This window comes from Heterodontus francisci, chromosome 23 (assembly GCF_036365525.1).
Source record: "Heterodontus francisci isolate sHetFra1 chromosome 23, sHetFra1.hap1, whole genome shotgun sequence".
NCBI lineage: Eukaryota > Metazoa > Chordata > Chondrichthyes > Heterodontiformes > Heterodontidae > Heterodontus > Heterodontus francisci.
In genome coordinates this window covers 2,100,374-2,115,184 of record NC_090393.1, presented here as the reverse complement: position 1 = coordinate 2,115,184, position 14,811 = coordinate 2,100,374, and the positions used below count along the sequence as shown (strand labels likewise).

The window sequence follows — 14,811 nt, the reverse complement described above, 5'->3', positions numbered from 1 at the left end:
TGAGCTGTTGGTATTGGATATAGAGGCCAGCAGTGCCTTATCTCTCTCTTTTGTCCCTGCAGGAGAAATGGGCTTACAGAGCCCCTGAAAGCGCTCAGGCAGGAGGGAGGGGTTCCCTTCTTACACATTGTCACCACGGTGGAAGAGGGAGCACTGGAGATTGCCAGGGTGGCTAACTGTGTGTGTCGGGGAAGGAGAGATGGGCATCCCTGTTGGAGAGGGTGAATAGAAACTGCATTGTGTAGATTAGGAGGTGCATTGTACTCGAGCCTACCTGACAGCATGCCAAAGACTCAGCTGCATTGGGAAGCCTCAGCACTGCAGAGGCTTCTACTCACCAAGGCTAGTTCTCATCTCTTCTTGTGTCTCCCACAGCTTCAGACGTCGAGATGGAAGGACAGATTGCTATTTCTGCACTGGGCCAAATGCTGTTAGAAGAGATCTCAGAGCAATCACTGTCATACCTTACTAGCATACCCCCCACAAGCTCAGATACAGATAGGTGCACTATGTGATGAATATGTCACAAGCCTGCAGGAGGAGGTGAGAGAGGTAGAGGCAGTTGTGGGCTGTCCCCCTGGGAGGATGGAGCCCTGCTCAGGAGGACACAGATGTAGGACCTCGGGAGTCACAGGAAAGGAGACCCTACGAGATCAGCAGCAACAGATGTGTTCCCACATGTCAGAGTTTCCTGAGGCAGTGTGGGGTCATGGCTGAGAATGGAGGAGTCCCATCCAGCTCATGTGCACCGCCATCGTTCAGCATCTAGAGCGCATGAGCTCCTCTATTAGAGTGGACAACCTCATGGCGAGCCATATGTGGCAGCTCTCAAGAGTGCATGCAGGAACTGCACACTGACGTTCACAGTGCATTATCACAGTATGTACTCTTAACCGGTCAGTGGCGCTGATGGCACAGAAATGTTTGGTGGGGATGCCAGTTGCTCTGCAGCTGGTGATCCTCCAAGCATCCAGACTGCCAGCCAAGGGCTGAGGCAGTGACCGAGGAGGTGCCACCCCTCTCAGAGCGCCATTATCATCATCGGCCTCCTTGGCATCTCTGACTGAGGCATCATCTGTGCAGCAGGGCCCAGTTCTGACGTCGATGTAGCAGCCTCAGGAGGTGCCTCCATGATGAGGATGACCACCATGTGCATCTCAGACGCAGCAGAGACAAGTGACCAGGCTCCCGCGACCTCATCCAAGGCCACAAGGGGAGCACTGCGTAGAAGTGGCTGAGAGCGGAGGCCACCACATTGGGCAGAGCACTGAGTGGGTAACTGGGGTTTCTTCCACCTGTAATTGTGCACTTTTTTTCTTTTTGAGCACCATGTAAATATTGACACATGAAGCCAGAGGTGTGAGCTTCCTTTCATTAATGGCTGCCTGTATTTGCCTCCATGCAGCTTGTCTGCCTCTGACCCAGCGTGCAGCCTGTGCATCCACACCAAAATCTCAACATGGCCAGTATTTTCATCACCCACCCACCTCCATTCCCTAAAAATCCAACCTATGGATTTCATTTCACTACAGGAACTTGACTGTAAATTGGCAAGGAATGGAAATAAACATGTTGGGTTATATTATTTTTATTTCGGAATAACAGAACAGGGATAGAAAGAGGAGAGGTGGCAACACTGGTGAAGGGGGGAACTCCAGCTGGAGAGAGGACTGGTGTACACGGCCAGAGTCAATCCGGTTAGAGATCAAAGATAAAAAAGGCATTGTTACATTCATGGAGTTGTGCTGCAGATTCCTTAATTGTGGAAAAGGAGATCTGTAGACAGAACAGGGAGATGAGTAAAAATAGCAAAGATTGTTCTAGAAGATTTTAATTGCTCACTCATTGGGACAGGACAGGGAGGAAGCACAGTGAAGGAAATGGGAATCCAAAATGTGTTCAGGACATTTTTTTCGCGAATGTTAGTTCGCTACAAGAGGAGAAATGTTACTGGGTCTGAATCAGATTGAACTGAATGTGGGTGAGCACCATGGGGGTGACCAACATGTGATGAGGGTTAATATTTTATATGGTGCCTTTAACAGAATAAAACATCCCAAGGAGCTTCACAAAATATGACACTGAGCCACATAAGGAGATATTAGGTCAGGTGACCAAAAGCATTATCAAAGAGGTAGGTTTTAGGGAGTGTCTTAAAGGAAGAAAGTGAGGTGGAGAGTTAGAGAGGTGTAGGGAGAGTATTCCAGAGCCTAAGCCTAGGCAACTGAAGGTGCAGCCACCAATGGAGGGGGCAGGAGGAGATTACAGAGTTAGGGAGTGGGGTGAGGCCATGGAGAATTTTAAAATAAAGATGTTGCTTGACTGGGAGCTACTTTAGTCAGGGAGCACAGGGCTGATAGGTGAACAGTAATTGGTGCGGGTTAAGATATGGGCAGCAGAGTTTTGAATGACAGCAGGTTTACGGAGAGTAGACCTGCCAAGAGTGCATTGGAATAGTCAAGTCTAGAGGAAACGAAGGCATGAACGAGGGTTTCAGCAGTAGATGAACTGAGACGGGCAAAGTCGGGCCATATTATGAAGGTGGAAAGAGGCTGTTTTAATAATGGTACAAATATGAGGCTGGAAGCTTATCTTGGGCTCAAATGTGACACCAAGGTTGCAAACAGACTGGCTTAGTCTTCCTTTTTCCTCAACCGAGGATTCCTCCCCCACTGTGGTTGACAGGGCCCTCAACCGTGTCCGGCTCATTTTCCGCACCTCTACCCTCACCCCTTCCCCTCCCTCCCAGAACTGCGACAGGGTTCCCCTTGTCCTCACTTTCCACCCCATCAGCCTCCATATCCAAAGGATCATCCTCCACCATTTCCGCCATGGCCAGCGTGATGCCACTACCAAACGCATCTTCCTCTCCCCTCCCGTCAGCATTCCAAAGGGATCGTCCCTCCGTGACACCCTGGTCAACTCCTCCATTATCCCCAAAACCTCGTCCCCTTCCCACTGCATCTTCCCATGCAATCGCAGGAGGTGTAATACCTGCCCTTTTACCTCCTCTCTCCTCACTATCCAAGGCCCCAAACATTCTTTTCAGGTGAAGCAGCGATTTACTTGTACTTCTTTCAATTTACTATACTGTATTCGCTGCTCACAATGTGGTCGCCTCTACATTGGGGAGACCAAACGCAGATTGGGTGACTGCTTTGCGGAACACCTTCGCTCAGTCCGAAAACATGACCTCGAGCACGTGTCGCTTGCCATTTCAACTCCCCCCTGCGCTCATGCTCACATATCTGTCCTGGGATTGCTGCAGTGTTCCAGTGAACATCAATGCAAGCTCGAGGAACAGGACCTCATTTATCAATTAGGCATGCCGGACTGAACATTGAGTTCAATCATTTCAGAGCTTGACTGGCCCCCCATTTTTTATTTTTATTTTATTTTATTTTTGTTTGTTTCATCGTTCATTTTTTTACCATGTGCCTGCCCACTTTTTTTGCATGTTTGTGCTTTTGGCCAGGGCTGTTCATTATTCCGTCATTTAATACCCTCTCTGCACTAATGCTTTGTCTTTCAGCACACCATTAACACACCCTTTGTCTTTGCTCCATGACCTTCTGGTCAGTTATTCTCTGTGACCCTCTGTCCTATCAAAACCTTCGCTTTTGTTATCTTTTACCCCACTCCCGCTTTACTTGCTTAAAATCTATTACATTTCTAATCTTTGCCAGTTCTGATGAAAAGTCACAGACCTGAAACGTTAACTCTGCTTCTCTCTCCACAGATGCTGCCAGACCTGCTGAGTATTTCCGGCATTTTTTAGCTTAATCTCAGGCTGTTGCCGGGGAGAGGATGGAATTGGTAGCTAGGGAACAGTACATGTGAAAACTAACGCTGTGCTTTTGGATGATGTTGCCAAGGGGAGGGGAAATAAGAGGGGGACAAGGATAGATCCTTGGGGGCCACCAGAGGTAATGGTGCGGGAGCAGGAAGAGAAGCCATTGCAAGTTAAGCTCCACATGGTAAAGGAACTAGAACAAACCAAGGGCAGCTGATTGGATTGGGGCAGATTTCAGAAAGATGAAGCATGAGCTAGCTGAATTGGGGTGAAGAGAGAAATTGGCAGAGGACAATAGATCAGCCATTGAATATTTTTAAAGAAAATATATACCATTGAAAAAGAGACTACTTCAAGATTCAGAATGCAATAGATTGCGGGATCAACAGGTATCGAAGGTTAAATAAAATGAGAAAATAAGGAATGGGGTGAAGAAAGGTTTAAGGAAAGCAAAGAAGGAATGTGAGAAGAGAATCTCAAAATATTTTTTAAAATTCTTTCACTGGATGTGGGCATTGCTGACAAGGCCAGCATTTATTGCCCATCCCTAATTGCCCTTGAGAAGGTGGTGGTGAGCTGCCTTCTTGAACCGCTGCAGTCCATGTGGGGTAGGTACACCCACAGTGCTGTTAGGTGGTGGAGGCAGTGATTGTTTAAGGTGGTGGATGGGGTGCAAATCAAGCAGCTGCTTTGTCTTGGATGATGTCGAGCTTCCTGAGTGTTGTTGGAGCTGCACTCATCCAGGCAAGTGAATATTCCATCAGACTTCCTTCAAAGGAGAGGATAGCAGAGGATAAGTGGAAATTCTTAACAAGTACTTTCTTTCAGTGTTTGCAAAAGTAAAGGATTATTGGGGAGGAGCTAAATCCTGCATAGATTAAAAGTAAGATGAAATATATTACAGTAAATAAAGGGAAAATATTAGAGCAGTTAGATAAGCTGAAGTGCTGGGACCTGGCATCCAGGAGCTTGAGAGAATTGGGGGAAGAAATAGCGGAGACCCTGGAGATTATGGGGCTGATTTTAACTCGGGAGGGGGTTTGACTGTAAAATAGCCCTTCACCTACCTGGGGCAGGTGACCTTCTGTGCCTATTTTGAGGTAAGTTACAATGGCTGAAGGGGAGAAACATATCGAGATAACAGCATGCATTCACCCTCCCCCACCCCCGCCAACCACCATTATAGCTGTTCATCTGCCTTCATCGCTGGGTTGAAATCTGTTCCAGGGTTCTATGGAGAGTGGGTGTAAGCTGTAGGACTCAAGAGTGGCCAATGTAATACCCAGAAAGTGGGGTACAGCTAACCTGGATAATCATATAATTGTTACTTTAACTTCTACAATAGGAAAATATTTTTAGAATTTTAAAGTAAAATGAAATGGTAAATATCTGGATCAAGAGCAAATAATCAGAAGCAGCCAACATGGATTTCAGAAAGGAAGGTTGTGTTTGACATGTAATTCTTTGAGGAGGTGATGGATATGAAGAAATGGGGGAAATGCAGTGAATGTGGTGTACATAGACCTTCAGAAAGCCTTTGACAAGAAACCACATGGGAAACTATTGGAGAAGGATTAATGTCCATGGAGCTAAGAGGACAGCAGAGAATTGTTTCAAAACTTCTTCGAAGTAGGGAAGCCAAGTAGGAATTAAGGGCAGTTTCTCAGAGTGGTTGGAAGTGGGTAGTGGGATTTGGATTAACAGTTTTAACTAGTCGTTTATCTTGGTGCTGTTTGCAGGATCTTGCTGTGTGTGAATTGACTGCTGTGTTTACCTATAGAACAACGATCTACACTTTGAAAGGAATTCATTGACTGTAAAGAATATACGGCGCAGTCTTCATATGTAAACTAAATTCTGTATAGCATGTGTTTCTCTTTTTGAGACAGTCCCTGATTTGAAATTGAAACTGGAGGCTTCCAGGATTTTGGGGAGTCAGCGATGGTAGTGCCATTGAATGTCAAGGGGAGATGGTTAGATTCTCTCTTGTTGGATATGGTCATTGCCTGGCAATTGTGTGGCACAAATGTTACTTGCCACTTATCAGCCCAAGCCTGGATATTGTCCAGGTCTTGCTGCATTTCTACACGGACTGCTTCAGTATTTGAGGAGTCGCGAATGGTGCTGAACATTGTGCAATTATCAGCAAACATCCCCACTTCTGACCTTATGATTGAAGGTAGGTCATTGATGAAGCAGCTGAAGATGGTTGGGCCTAGGAAATTACCCTGAGGAACTCCTGCAGTGATGTCCTGGAGCTGAGATGATTGACCTCCAACAACCACAACCATCTTTCTTTGCGCTAGGTATGACTCTAACTAGAAGAGAGTTTTCCCCCTGATTCTCATTGACTCCAGTTTTGCTAGGGCTCCTTGATGCCATACTCGGTCAAATGCTGCCTTGATGTCAAGAGCAGTCACTCTCACCTCACCTCTTGAGTTCAGCTCTTTTGTCCATATTTGAACCAAGGCTGTAATGAGGTCAGGAGCTGAGTGGCCCTGTCGAAACCCAAACTGAGCATCACTGAGCAGGATATTGCTAAGCAAGTGCTGCTTGATGGCACTGTTGATGACACCTTCCAACACTTTACTGATGATTGAGAGTAGACTGATGGGGCAGTAATTGGCTGGGTTGGACTTGTCCTGCTTTTTGTGTACAGACATACCTGGGCAATTTTCCACATTTCTGGGTAAATGCCAGTGTTGTAGCTGTACTGGAACAGCTTGGCTAGGGGTGCGGCAAGTTCTGGAGCACAGGTCTTCAGTACTATTGCCGGAATATTGTCAGGACTCATAGCCTTTGCAGTATCCAGTGCCTTCAGTCGTTTTTTGACATCACGTGGAGTGAATTGAATTGGCTGAAGACTGGCATCTGTAATGCTGGGGACATCAGGAGGAGGCTGAGATGGATCATCAACTCGGCACTTCTGGCTGAAGATTGTTGCAAATGCTTCAGCCTTATCTTTCGCACTGATGTGCTGGGCTCCCCCATCATTGAGGATGGGATCTTTGTGGAGCCACCTCCCCCATTTAGTTGTTTAATTGTCAACCACCATTCACGGCTGGATGTGGCAGGACTGCAGAGCTTGGATCTGATCCCATTGGTTATGGGTTCGCTTAGCTCTGTCTATTGCATGCTGTTCATACAGTTTGGCATGCAAGTAGTCCTGGGTTGTAGCTTCACCAGGTTGACACCTCATTTTGAGGTATGCCTGGTGCTGCTCCTGGCATGCCCTCCTGCACGCTTCATTGAACCAGGGTTGGTCTCCTGGCTTGATGGTAATGGTAGAGTGGGGGATATGCCGGGCCATGAGGTTACAGATTGTGGTTGAGTACAATTCTGCTGCTGCTGATGGTCCACAGCGCCTCATGGATGCCCCATTTTGCATTGCTAGATCTGTTTGAAATCTATCCCATTTAGCACGGTGATAGTGCCACACTACACGATGGGCGGTATCCTCAATGTGAAGGCAGGACTTTGTCTCCACAAAGACTGTGCGGTGGTCACTCCTACCAATACAGTCATGGACAGAAGCATCTGCGGCAGGCAGATTGGTGAGGACAAGGTCAAGTATGTTTTTCCCTCGTGTTGGTTCCCCCACCACCTGCCGCAGACCCAGTCTAGCAGCTATGTCCTTCAGGACTCGGCCAGCTCGGTCAGTAGTGGTGCTACCGAGCCATTCGGTGATGGACATTGACGTCCCCCACCCAGAGTACATTTTGTGCCCTTGCCACCCTCAGTGCTTCCTCCAAGTGGTGTTCAACATGGAGGAGTACTGACTCATCAGCTGATGGAGGGCGGTAGGTGGTAATCAGTAGGAGGTTACCTTGCCCATGTTTGACCTGATGCCATGAGACTTCATGGGGTTCAGAGTCTATGTTGAGGACTCCCTGGGCAACTCCCTCCCTACTGTAGACCACTGTCCCGCCACCTCTGCTGGGTCTGTCCTGCCGGTGGGACATGACATACCCAGGGATAGTGATTGCAGTGTCTGGGACATTGTCTGTAAGGTATGATTCCGTGAGTATGACTGTGTCAGGCTGTAGCTTGACTAGTCTGTGGGACAGCTCTCCCAACTTTGGCACAAGCCCCCAGATGTTAGTAAGGAGGACTTTGCAGGGTCAACAGGGCTGAGTTTGCCGTTGTCATTTCCGGTGCCTAGGTCGATGCCGGGTGGTCCGTCCGATTTCATTCCTTTTTATTGACGTCGTAGCGATTATGTACAACTGAGTGGCTTGCTAGGCTATTTCAGAGAGCATGTAAGAGTCAACCAGATTGCTGTGGGTCTGGAGTCACATGTAGGCCAGATCAGGTAAGGACAGCAGATTTCCTTCCCTAAGTGACATTAGTGAACCAGATGGGTTTTTACAACAATCGACAATGGTTTCATGGCCTTCATTAGACTAGCTTTTAATTCCAGATTTATTAATTAAATTCAAATTCCACCTTCTGCTGAGGTGGGATTCGAACCCATGTCTCCAGAGCAATACCCTAGGTCTCTGGGTTCCTAGTTCAGTAATAATACCACTACGCCACCGCCTCCCCTGAATAGTTCGGTGCTTGATGGCCAGCACAGACACGATGGGCCGAAAGGCCTGTTTATGTGCTGTATAACTCTATGACTCTGTAACTGCTTTACCCTCATCTACACACCTAGTTACCTCCTCGAGAAATTCAATCAAATTTGTAAGACATGATCTCCCCCTGACAAAGCCATGCTGACTATCCTTGGTTAATCTCTGCCTCTCCAAGTGGAGATTAATCATGTCCCTCAGAAATTTTTTCCAATAGTTTCCCAACCACTGATGTTGGACTCACTGGCTTGTAATTACCTGGTTTATCTCTGCTACCCTTCTTGAAGAATGGTACTACATTCGCTGTCCTCCAGTCCTCTGGCACCTCTCCTGTGGCCAGAGAGGATTTGAAAATTTGTGTCAGAGCCCCTGCTATCTCCTCCCTTGCCTCACATAACAGCCTGGGATACATCTCATCTGTGCCTGGGGATTTATCCACTTTTAAGCCCGCTAATACCTCCTCCCTTTCAATGCTAATTTGTTCAAGTATATCACAATCCCCCTCCCTGATCTCAACCCCTACATCGTCCTTCTCCATAGTGAACCCCGATGAAAAGTAATGATTTAAAACCTCACCTCTGTCCTCCGGCTCCACACACACATTGCCACTTTGGTCCCTAATGGCCTTACTCTTTCCCTGGTTATCCTCTTGCCCTTAATATACTTATAAAACGCCTTGGGATTTTCCTTTATCATACCTGCCAGTGTTTTTTCATGCCCCCTCTTCGCTCTCCTAATTACTTTTTAAAATTGTCCCCATTAACCTCAGGACATTTGGTAGAAGCTAATGTTTCATGAATTGTGCCACGTAATGGAGTGCTGCATGACATCTGCCTTCACATAGCTCTACTGCACTTTTCACAGGAAACATTTCTCTGGAGAAAAGCAAGCGGGTGAAGCCGTGCCATTGGCTCCCAGATCAAGGCTGGGAGGATATTATCCGTCTAGCAGAGGCTTTCCCAGAGAAGTTTGGAACACTTCCAGATGATTTACAGATGCATCAGGCAATTTGGCAAGCTGTAAGTAATAAACTCATTGCAATAAATAAAATTTCAAACGCCCAGTGATGGTAATATCAAAGGGCATCAAGCTATGGAGCAAAGGCAGACAACTGAAGTTAAGGTACAAATCAGCCATCATCTAATTGAATGACGGAACAGACTAGAAGGGCTGAATGGCCTCCTCCTGTTCCTATGTAATAAGAAACAGTGAAGAACTGTGAAATTAACACTGTTGGGGATGGGAAACAGAGTGCCTGCAATAGCTGCATGCTTTAGATTTATCATCACCTCTTTGAGTGCCACATAGTGCAACCATTAATAGATGTTTTGGGATGAGCTTTAGTTCCAATTTCTCCCAGCTGTCTCACGTTGGGGAATGGTTCTGTGGGTGGCAGCAGTGCATTGGAGCACCTGTGCATGGTGCTGTGTAGTGCTGGGTCATGGCTTTAATCACCTTCCAGTCTCGCCCTTGAGACTGAGAAAATGCTGAGTGTTACATATTGGATCTTACTACGGTGCCTATAGGATGGATAAATGTGGCATGTTGCCTCTTGATAAAGAGTCCGCTGCAGCATATTTCAAGGAATCTATTAAAAGTGCTAACACAGTAAGCATTAAACCTGGAAATGTGCACATTCCTTTAAGCATTTAAAATTACAGATGCTGGTGAATATGTGTTAAGACCATGGGTTGAGATGATGAGATGTGAATTGTAGCTTGAATGTGTGGCCAGCTGGTGGCAGCAATAGGATACTGAGTCATTACCAGTACACAGGGATGGCTCCAGACTCCTAGGGCAGGAATTTGCCCTTTGGGTCGGGGCCCCGAGTTCACGGTCAAATTGGGGTCACAACCCCACACTGGCCGGAATTTTACGCCACCCCAAAGAGCGGGATGGTGGTGGGGGGGAGGGGGTAAAATGGAGTGGGAGGCTTTTTTAAATTCATTCATGGATGTGGGCGTCGCTGGCCAGGCCAGCATTTATTGCCCATCACTAATTGCCCTTGAGCTGCCTTCTTGAACCGCTGCAGTCCATGTGGGGTAGGTACACCCACAGTGCTGTTCGGAAGGGAGTTCCAGGATTTTGACCCAGCGACAGTGAAGGAACGGCGATATAGTTCCAAGTCATGATGATGTGTGACTTGAAGGGGAATTTGCAGGTGGTGGTGTTCCCGTGCATTTGCTGCCCTTGTCCTTCTAATTGGTAGAGGTCGCGGGTTTGGAAGGTGCTGTCTAAGGAGCCTTGGTGCATTGCTGCAGTGCATCTTGTAGATGGTAGACACTGATGCCACTGTACGTCAGTGGTGGAGGGAGTGAATGCTTGTAATGGGGTGCCAATCAAGCGGGCTGCTTTGTCCAGGATGGTGTCGAGCTTCTTGAGTGTTGTTGGAGTTGCACCCATCCAGGCAAGTGGAGAGTCCTCCATCACACTCCTGACTTGTGCCTTGTAGATGGTGGACAGGCTTTGGGGAGTCAGGAGGTGAGTTACTTGCGGCAGGATTCCTAGCCTCTGACCTGCTCTTGTAGCCATGGTATTTATATGGCTACTCCAGTTCAGTTTCTGGTCAGTGGTAGCCCCTAGGATGTTCATAGTGGGGGATTCAGCGATGGTAATGCCATTGAATGTCAAGGCTGTGGGGGTCATTGCCGACCTGCTCAAACCTCCATCGCCACTTTACGCAGGACGACGGCGGCGGAAAATGCCTGCCCGCCCCAGGCCAATCAAGTCCCTTAAGTGGCCACTTAACGACCACTTTAAGGGCCTTTGCTCACCTCCACGAAGATTGTACCTGTGGCTGACCAGGTGGCCGAGGACCGAGAGAAGCCGCCTGACAAAGCCAGGCGGCTCTCAAATGTCCTGCGGGGTGCCCTTATGATCGGACACCCTGTGCCTGATGGAGGGCCGCCCCTGCTACCCCAACCACCTCCAACACCCAACATGGCCGCCTTCCTACCATTCAACCATCCTTGCCTCGCTGGGGCCCGACCGTTTACCCCTGGCGAGGCAACCAAAACCTACCTTTGCTCGAGGCTCCCCGACATCTTTTCTTGATGCTAGGTTGTAGTCCCAGCAGTGGCCACCTCTCCCTGGCGCTAAGAGCTGCCGGCCCGCTGATTGGCCAGCAGCTCTATTTTGCGGGACTTCCTATCTCAAGCGGATGCAAGTCCCACCTCAACAATTGAAGCCCGGCGACCTGAAAAATATGGGTCAGATCCCCAGGCGAGGTGGAAGCTGGTTCGCCACCAACTTTCCAGTTGCTGGCCGGCTTCCATCCGCCTAGGGTAAAATTCTGGCCAGTGTGTGAGAAACAGTCACCTGGCAATGATTTTCCCCAAATTGGCCAATTAGTAGCCAGAGGGTGGGCTGGCCATCCAATTAAGGATTGCAGGTGGTCTATTGAAGCTGGAGGGCCTGTAGGAGGCCCCCCAGCTCAGGAGGAGATGAAGCCTGCAGTTCAGATAAAAGAGAGAGCGAGAGGGTGCCTCAAGATGGAGGCATCCTCTCTCCAACTTTTTAAACATTAATATAAAAAATGGCCTCAGTAGCCAGGCCATCATTGTGGAGGGGGCTGCCCTTCCCTCCACACAGCAGCCTGTGGTCGCAGCTGTTGCCACATGAGAGTGGAGGCCCTCAAAGCCTGCCTGGAGTGCTGGGCCCTTGGTCCAGCTGGCCTAGTCCCCGATACCTTGGAAGATGGGTGGGGGCTCGGAGGGCGACTGGAAAGTTCCAGTTGGCTTCTGACAATAGGCCTTAATAGGTTTTTAATTAGCTCAGTTGGCTGCCCTCCACTTGTGGGTGGGTTTCCTTGATGACCCCCATCCCGCCTCCAGGAAAATGATCCAGGAGTGGGCTGGTACTGGCAAACCATCACACCAGCTGGTGGTGCAAATTTGCATGCGCACCCAGCTTTATGCTCGCCCCCTTAAGGGGCTAAAGGTCCTGCCCTAGTGGAGGTTATATAAACCCTGAGAATGTGGTACACAGAGATGGATGTGAAGGTATTTAAAGTGTAAATGTAAGAGTACGTTAACAATAACTGACATGGAAAATTGTTCATTGAATTATTTATATACAGTTTCGTCCTCGTCTCAGCTTATTTTTTCCAATTCAATAATCCCCATGTTGGTATAATTTCTCAGCTGGGAGAATGATTCTGATCACTTTTCAAGAGGGAAAGGGGGAGGCAGAAAGAATTTAGAAAGGAGGGGCCTCAGGGTTTTTTTTTATTCGTTCATGGGATGTGGGCATCCCTGGCTAGGCCAGCATTTATTGCCCGTCTCTAATTGTCCATGAGAAGGTGGTGGTGAGCTGCTTGAACCGCTGCAGTCCATGTGGGGTAGGTACACCTACAGTGCTGTTAGGAAGGGAGTTCCAGGATTTTGACCCAGCGACAGTGAAGAAACGGCGATATAGTTCCAAGTCAGGATGGTGTGTGGCTTGGAGGGGAACTTGCAGGTGGCGGTGTTCCCATGCATTTGCTGCCCTTGTCCTTCTAGGTGGTAGAGGTCGCGAGTTTGGAAGGTGCTGTCTAAGGAGCCTTGGTGCGTTGCTGCAGTACATCTTGTAGATGGTACACACTGCTGCCACTGTGCGTCAGTGGTGGAGGGAGTGAATGTTTGTGGATGATGTGCCAGTTAAGGGGTCTGCTTTGTCCTGGATGGTGTCGAGCTTCTTGAGTGTTGTTGGAGCTGCACCCATCCAGACAAGTGGAGAGTATTCCATCACACTCTCGACTTGTGCCTTGCAGATGGTGGACAGGCTTTGGGGAGTCAGGAGGTGAGTTACTCTCCGCAGAATTCCCAGCCTCTGACCTGTACTTGTAGCCACAGTATTTACATGGCTGGTTCCGTTCAGCTTCTGGTCAATGGTAACCCCCAGGATATAGATCGTGGGGGATTCAGTGATGGTAATGCCATTGAATGTCAAGGGGAGATGGTTAGATTCTGTCTAGTTGGAGATGGTCATTGCCTGGCACTTGTGTGGCGCAAATGTTAGTTGCCACTTATCAGCCCAAACCTGGATGTTGTCCAGGTCTTGCTGCATTTCTACATGGACTGCTTCAGTATTTGAGGAGTTGCGAATGGTGCTGAACGTTGTGCAATCATCAGCGAACATCCCCACTTCTGACCTTATGATTGAAGGAAGGTCATTAATGAAGCAGCTGAAGATAGTTGGACCTAGGACACTACCCTGAGGAACTCCTGCAGTGATGTCCTGGAGCTGAGATGATTGACCTCCAACAACCACAACCATCTTTCTTTGCGCTAGTTACAATTCCACCAGTGGAGAGTTTTCCCCCTGATTCCCATTGACCTCAGTTTTGCTAGGGCACCTTGATGCCATACTCGGTCAAATGCTGCCTTGATGTCAAGGGCAGTAAATCTCACCTGAACATTGGTGCAATCATCATTGTTGTAATCATGGTGCTGAACATTGTGCAATCATCAGCGAACACCCCCACTTCTGACCTTATGATTGAGAGAAGGTCCATGGAAGTGGCTGTTGTGCCAGGAGAGTGATGGGTAATCACCTGAGATGTGTTGAGTGTGGGTGAAGTGGGCACTGATCTCTACTGGTGGGGAAACATGGCTGAGCTTGTTCTCTCAGTGTGAGTGGAATCAGGAGCACCACCGCTCACCATTGGATAACTCTGGACTGCATCACTGCACTGTACTTGTTATTTGACAATGCTGATAATGTAATTTAGGAATATGTTTCTGGTAATTTAAATGCTAACGTGTTTTATTTCACCATTGAATCTGAGTAAACTGTTTGAATTCTAACACTCGACACCTCTGTACACAAACATGCAATGGTTGATTGGTTGTGTTTTTTGTTCTGTGCTGTTTCTCCCAGTGGTATGACCTTGATGCACCAGAACAGGTTGAATTCCCTCTTCATTACAAGGGCAGTTTGGATCATTTCCAGAAGCTACTTCTGCTGCGCTGTTTCCGGGTCGATCGTGTTTACCGTGCAGTGATGGATTATATCACCATCACAATGGGAGAAAAGTAAGTGATTGAATTACCACATTACCTGGGCAAGGAATCATCCCACTGCAGCTGCAGAGAAATTCAATATCAATAACCTGGTCATAAAAAAGTAGATCAGCTTCCTGCACCAGGGCACATTCTAGGCCAAGTCTGGTAGATATTTATGCTCTTAACATTTTGACTACTGAAGCTTTTTGCAGCTTCATAAATACATATTTTCTAATGTACAATCTAAAGAGATACTTCTCTTTAAATTTTTGTACAGGGGAAAGTGCAATTACAGAAATGTGAGGAGCCATTTCTTAATCCACAGCATTTTTGTTGTGAAGTGATTGGCTATGTTTTGCTGCAGAAATGCTTGTGCAATCTTTCAATTTCAGATATTTACAGCGAGTAATGAAGCATCAAGCTGGGATTTTCTTGTTCTGCATGAGTTTATCAGGAAAAT

The 14,811-nt window shown here is 47.8% G+C and overlaps 1 protein-coding gene across 11 annotated transcripts in view; it reads left to right on the top strand.

Moving 5' to 3' along the window:
* The window catches only part of dnah10 (dynein axonemal heavy chain 10), a 323,633-nt gene that overhangs the window by 257,076 nt on the left and 51,746 nt on the right, over positions 1-14,811 (top strand). For 9 of the 11 annotated variants that reach the window (XM_068054492.1, XM_068054489.1, XM_068054490.1 and 6 more), the window contains 2 exons: positions 9,232-9,386; positions 14,227-14,381. In XM_068054492.1, the coding sequence (XP_067910593.1) occupies positions 9,232-9,386; positions 14,227-14,381 (310 nt within the window). Of the gene's footprint in view, positions 1-9,231; positions 9,387-14,226; positions 14,382-14,811 lie in introns of those variants that run through there. The other 2 variants (XR_010977212.1, XM_068054497.1) reach the window with 2 other exon arrangements.